Raw genomic sequence first — 6,724 nt, forward strand, 5'->3', positions numbered from 1 at the left:
GCCAGAGGTGCAGCTGACTCAGCAGCCAGACGCTGGATGACTGCCCCGGCGGCTGCCACTCACCTGGGTAAAACCTGCTGGTCTCACTGCTCAAATCCACGGAGGCATCTTGTTCCTTTTCCAACACAGGGAACACACGTGGTTGATAAATGCAAAGGCCTGCATGTAAGATAAAACATAGGAAGAACCACATGGATAAGAACTCCAAACTTTTTATCTGGTGCCTTGGTGATGAAGGAAGAGGGACAACGACGAGAAGGGCAAGGAGAACAAAGCATTGTGGGAGGATGATGGACATGGAGGTCCCCAATGAGGACAACCGTCTTTTCAAAACACAAAACAAACAAACAAACAAAAAAAGAAAAACCCAAAACAAAACAAAACAAAACAAAAACAATGTCTAGGGTGAAACTGAGCCTTACCTACTGAGACGAGGTGGCTGTAGTTCTCCAACATCACTTCTCTATACAAATGCCTCTGTTCCAGGGTCAGACACGCCCATTCTTCCGGGGAGAAGTCTACAGCCACATCTCTGAACGTCATTACCTGCCATACGACAGTCCCAACATTAATGGTAAAACTTAAACAAATTATTTAGGTGGAAGGGGAACAGGTGGCAAAGGCAGAGCAGGGAATGGGACACAGATGAGTGAAACCTGGAGCTGGCCACTGTGGTATGGGAGGGAAGGAGACCGAACTGTGGTCAGCCACGCCCAGAGCCTGCAGGCTCTAACACTGCTGCTCTGGGGGCGGAAGAGATGGCTCCATCTGACGGCTCAGTGGCCAGGAGTGCTTGCTGTTCTTCAACAGGGCCTGAGCTTGGTCAAGCACCCACACTGGGCACCATACTAGGTTCCCACACTGCCCATAGCTCCGGGAGATCCGACACCCTCTTCTAACCTCCACTGGCATCTATACACACCATAGTCACAGAAGTGTCCAGACATACACATTAAAGAAATAAACTGTCAAAACAAACTATTGCTCGGTCACAGCATCCTTATAGGTTTCTTATGAGGACACATGGACCAAAGGGAGGAGGCCCAGAGACATCCTAGAACTTTACGGCAGACATCATGGAGAGACTAGGCCTGTCTGAAACCCCGAACTCCAGATCGCTGTGTGCTATTTTGTTTGTGTTCTCACAAATAAAGTGTGCCTGGAGATAGAGGGCAGAGCTGGCCTCTAGTTAACCACAGAGGCCAGGCAGTGGTGGCACACACCTTTAATCCCAGCACTTGGGAGGAGGAAGCAGGAAGATCAGGAGTTCAAGGCTACCCCGGCCAGTCTAAAAGAAAAACAAAGTCAGGAGGTGATGGCTGGCTCACACCTTGGATACCAGCGTGTGAGAGGCTCAAGGCTTTAATCTCAGCACTAGGGAGGTGGAAACAGGAATATAAGGTAGGTAGAGTCAGGAGCTCACCCATTCAGTCTGAGGATTCAGAGGCAGAACTGCCCCCATTCGGCCTAAGGATTCATAGAGGTCAGAAGTTTCTGGTGGCGGCTGCTCTGCTTCTCTGACCTTTCAACTTTCACCCTTGATACCTGACTGAGTTTTTATTGTTAAGGTTAATTAGGATCACGCATCACCAGACATATGTAAAACATGAGAAAATGCAGACATTTTACAGGCCGCTCATTTTGTTGTTTGTTCTTTTAGGACAGGGTTTTTTAGCTAAATTTCCCATCGGTTTAAATTTAAAGAATTCTTTACCAATGTAGTCTCCAAATCCTGTCTTTCTGAGCAGAATGTGCTGCTGCTCCCTGAAGCAAGTGCCAACCAGGCAGCTTCCTGAGGATCCCCAGGTCTCTGCACACTCGGTGTTTCTGCCATGACTTCTAAATGCACTGGAAAGCGCCATTAGCTGAGACAGCCCTGAATAGCACTGAGCATTGCAGTGCTCCCCAGTGCTCCCGTCTGTACGCAGAGTGAGTGCAAACCTTCTTCTGCTGTCTCTGAAATGGCACTCCAGGATGTGCTCTCTAGTGGTGTATTCCCCATTAGATGTGCGTTCAGGTCTAACACACAAGGGCCGCTGACGGCCAAGGGCGAGATAAGGGACCCTCAGCTGAGGGGAGAGTGCCCTCAAGGGAAGTGCTGGGCTGCTCACAGCATCACTGACCTGGAATTGGCTCAGGTGAGTGGTTTCTGATCAAGTGACTAAAACATTCCCATGAAGAGAAAGGGGCAAACTCACGTGGGCCATGATTTAAAACTCCTGGATGTTGACTAGTTCTCTTCTTGGTTCCGATCTTTATGAAGCCAACTCCTGAGGAAACAGAACACAATAAAGGGGATCGTGAGATCCCTGGCTTTCCAGAGGCCTCTTCCATGGGTGAGGGAAAGGTCTTCTTCCCTGCAGGAAGGTCCAGAGGGATTGTGATAAAATGCCGGCCCCACTACAAATCAAGAAAATCCCAACTAAAACAGGATGGAGCTTTAAGCCACTTAGTTGTGTCAAATATCATTCCATAGCTGGGCCGTGATGGCGCACACCTTAATCCCAGTACTGGGAGGCAGAGGCAGGTGCATCTCTGTGAGTTCTAGGCCAGCCTGGTCTACAAAGTGAGTACCAGGACAGCAAGGCTACACAGAGAAATCCTGTCTCGAAAAACAAACAAAAAATCATTTCATAGATCAGAATATGAGACAAGGATATTCTGATTGAATCTAAATGTCTCCAAAAACTCTTCAAAGCTGGAGTGAGAAATCTTCAAGCCGAGTGGAGCTCTCCCTTCCGGGAGCTACCAGAGCTACCTGGACTCCTCTGTTTGTCCAGGACACCGCCTCCTCTTTTCTCCCGTCTAACAAACCTACTGAGTCGTTTTCACCTAGAGCATCTAAGAAGGGTCACACCATAAGCCTGCAGAGAGTTTTGAGGCTATAACACGCCTGAGGAAGCTCAGCATGCAGTCAGCGAGACAAGCACACACACAGCCATGTATGTTCTATCAGGGCGCTACAGAACTGGCACAGTCCGGCTGCACTGCCGGTCCCCACCACCCTCAGTCTCCGACACGAATCCTAGCTAGTGTGCTTTAGCCTGGGCCTCAGGTCTCATCTCTGGAGAGGAAATCACTGCTCTCTTAGAACCTTCATTTTCACTTTATATGAATGAGCTTTGCCTGCATGTATCTACGCACCATGTGTGCCTGGCGCTCCCTGAGGCCAGGAGACAGCATCAGCGTCCCTGGAACTGGAGTTGCACATGGTTATAAGCTACCATGTGGATGCGGGGAACCGAACCCAGGTCCTCTGCAAGAGCACTGAGTGCTCATAACTGCTGAGCCATCTCTCCAGTCACCGACACTACATTTTGAAACTGAGATTTAAACTTAACTAGAGAAGGGGAAGAGGCAGGAGAGATGACTCAATAGCTAAGCGCACTGGCTGCTCTTGCAGAGGATTTCCAGCCGACCTGGGTTCGATTCCCAGCATCCACATGCTGGCTCACAGATACCTGTTAACTCCAGCACCAGGGGACCAGCCATCCTCTCTGTGGGCATTGCATGCACATGGTACACATACACATAAAATAAAAGTTAAAGAAGAAAATCAACAACAACAACAAACCCAAAACAAAAAAGGCCAGGCATGGTAGTGAGCGCCTTTAATCTCAACACCCAGGAAGGAGAGGTAGGAGGACTTTTGTGTGAGTAGCCAGGCCCACATCTCAAGTTCCTGGCTGGTTGGAGCTACACAGCAAGACCCCACTTCATGAATGAATGAATGAATGAATGAATGAATGAATGAATACATGGGAAAAAAGAAAACAAAAAACAAAGGTGGGGGCTGGAGAGATGGCTCAGCAGTTAAGAGCACTGGCTGCTCTTCCAAAGATCCTGAGCTCAGTTCCCAGGACCCACAAGGTGGCTCACAACCATCTGTAATGAGATCTGGTGCCATCTTCTGGCCTGGGGATACATGCAGACAGAACACTGTAAACATAATAAATAAATCTTTTTAAAAAAAAAAAAGGCAAGTGGGGGAGGAGGCTGTGAGAGGGTAGAGCAAGGGTACAGTGAGGCTCCTGAGGACTCTGCGTCCATTCTCCTGGGACACAAGGGTTTCGTGGTCATGACGGATCCTTGAGAGAAAAGCGAGGAGCTACTGAGCAGCTGTGGAGTGGGACACTTCGTGTTTGGGGGACAGAGGGACTTGAGAGTGACTATCCCACAGTTTGAAGGCGGAACGGTTCTAATCCCACATTCCTCCTGAAGCCATGGAGAGGAATCAGAAATAAACAGAGCCTACGCGGACGCTTCAGCCATGAGAAATCCTCACTCTGTGAGGAGTGGGTCAAACACTGAGCACAAGGTTCTAACAGAAAAGATAGGGCGGGTGGGTCTCCGTGAGTTCTAGGCCAGCCAGGGCTCCACAGTCGGACACTGTGTCAAACAACAACAACAAAGAGAGAGAGAAGGGGAAAGGAAGGGAGATTCAAAGCGGCAAACCAGAACCACTGCAGACTGTAAGTGTACACCGATACCAGCTGTCTGAACAAATACAATGAAAGGGACACGATGGTTCGGGGAGACGGCACAAAAGTCATCAGTACCGAAACATTCCCTAATAAAAGCACCAGATTAAAAAGCATGAAGAGGAGAGGCACTGGGGAGGCTCTTGCAGAACACCTGGTTTGATTGCCAGCACCCACGTGATGGTACACAGCACCCCCAATTCCAGTTCCAGGGGATCCGATGCCCTCTTCTGACCTCTGCAGGGAACCAGGTGTGCTCGTGGTGTACACATACAGGCAAAATGCTCGTGCATATAAAGTTATAAAGAATATTTTAAAAACCATAAAGAGTTGTGCTAAAAAGGTCAACTGCCTGTAACCAAAAGGAAATTCTCATTTTAATAGACCTTCCATCCTGAAAAACTTAATGTGTGGAAAAGAATGAGAGCTTCAAGGACTATAGCCAGCCAAACTATTATTCATTTTTTAAATTAATTAATTAACTTATTTGTCTCATTGAATATCCCTGGATGGCCTGGAACTTACTAAGTAGACCAGGCAAGCCTCAAACGCACAGAGGTCGCCTGTTTGTGCCTCCAGAACACAGGGATCAAGGATCAAAGACTTGCGCCACCATACCTGGCTCATCAATTTTTAAACATACAAAGAGTAACCAGACGTGGACACACACCTGTAATCCCAAACTTAGGAGGCTGAAGCAGGAGAATCATTACGAAGTCAAGGCTAGCCTGGGCCACATAGGAAGATCCATTTTTAATGGGGGGGTAGGGGGAAGAAGCAAACTAGATATTGCTATTACATAAGAACTTTGAGAATCTTCTCAAAAGTCCCTTCTGAAAAATATACTAGAGGCCACACAGAAACAAACAGAAAAAAAAAAATCAGCAAAATAACTGCAATAGACTGAACACATTAAAATGTGAATCTACATGAAAAGCAAGGTGGGAGCTAGGGTGGCCAGCACCCTGAAGGGCCAGCACTGTGTGCTAGCCTCCTATACTCAACAGGGTGGACTTCTGAATAAGAGCTACTGTGGGCTGGGAAATGTAATTCAGTGTGTGGAGTGCTTGCCCAGAATGCACCAAGCTCTTAGCATCGCCTAGACTAGCTGCGGCTCTCCCCATCTCAGCTAACACTGACAGAGAAAGCTCAGGGTGTTGTTTTCCTCTGCCTTCAATTCTCTCCTCATTTTGTGTCGCCCCCACTTCAACCCTTTAACATTGAAACTACTTTCCTTATTTGTTGTTATGCAAGGCAAGGTAAACTGGGAATTTTCCCGCCCAGTCAGCCAACCACTGACTGATCCTTTCTGCAAAAATGAACATGCCTCATTATTCTTGAACATAGGAGCTCATGCCAGCGATCGTAACCTTTTTGAACATATGTTGTACGACCTGAACTGAGCATGCCTGGAAAGGGGTTTCATCGTGCCTTCATGAACTATGGCCCCAAAGTGCTTTCCTTCAGGTATCTGAATAGGTTCCTAGAGAGACTCACCATACTTTACCCCACTTCCAAGAAAAAAAAAAGGAATAAGCCAAGCATTTTCCTTCATTTTCTGCAAATAATAAAAGTTTCTCTGTCTTAGAAAATGGTACTCTAATAGCAACTTTAAGATTTTACTTTTAAAAAAAAAATTATGTGTCTGGGGGAGGTATTGTGAGCTTGAGCACTGGTACCCAGAGGCCACTGGGCATTTCGGAGCCTCTGAACCTTAAGGAGGTTGTGAGCCTCCTGTATGTGTGCTAGAAACTGAGCTTAAGACCTCTCTGCAGAAGCGGGAAATGCTCTTAACCGCTGAACCATTTCTCCCGCCCTTATTATCATTTTTAAAAAGATGTGTGTGTGTGTGTGTGTGTGTGTGTGTGTGTGTGTGTGTACATGAGAGCAGGTGCTGCAGCAGGAAGGTCCGTGTAGCTGGAGTTACAAGCGAGAACGCTGAGAACCAAGCTCAGATCCTCTCTGCAAAAGCAGATGCACTGGTGACCCCTGAGCCTCTCCTGTCCCCTTCTCTACTCCTTTCATCTCCTAGTTGTGTTTCTGCCTTTTCTCTAGCCAACATGTGAACGCACCTGCTTCAGTTCCACCTGTGCTTCAGAAATGACAAAGTGGACCATTAAACACAAGCAGAATGTTCATTCTTAGTGGTGCCAGGGCTGCTGTGCTATCATGTTCACACGTACCGCCAGGGGTATTTAAACTGTCCACTGAGTGTGACATCGCTTTCCAGCGCGCGCGCGCGC

At 47.7% G+C, this 6,724-nt stretch overlaps 1 protein-coding gene and 1 long non-coding RNA gene across 2 annotated transcripts in view; both read right to left on the reverse strand.

The window, feature by feature from the left end:
- The window catches only part of LOC106144171 (zinc finger protein 780B-like), a 35,601-nt gene that overhangs the window by 7,065 nt on the left and 21,812 nt on the right, over nucleotides 1–6,724 (reverse strand). The window contains exons 9-10 of the mRNA XM_013351535.2: nucleotides 423–546; nucleotides 64–159 (exon numbers count right to left, since the gene is read on the reverse strand). Of these exons, the coding sequence (XP_013206989.1) occupies nucleotides 64–159; nucleotides 423–546 (220 nt within the window). The remainder of the gene's footprint in view (nucleotides 1–63; nucleotides 160–422; nucleotides 547–6,724) is intronic.
- The window catches only part of LOC113457664, a 7,402-nt gene continuing 2,875 nt past the window's right edge, over nucleotides 2,198–6,724 (reverse strand). The window contains exon 3 of the long non-coding RNA XR_003378182.1: nucleotides 2,198–2,270. This is a non-coding gene — a long non-coding RNA (uncharacterized LOC113457664). The remainder of the gene's footprint in view (nucleotides 2,271–6,724) is intronic.

The sequence above is a fragment of the Microtus ochrogaster genome, linkage group LG4 (genome assembly GCF_000317375.1).
Source record: "Microtus ochrogaster isolate Prairie Vole_2 linkage group LG4, MicOch1.0, whole genome shotgun sequence".
NCBI lineage: Eukaryota > Metazoa > Chordata > Mammalia > Rodentia > Cricetidae > Microtus > Microtus ochrogaster.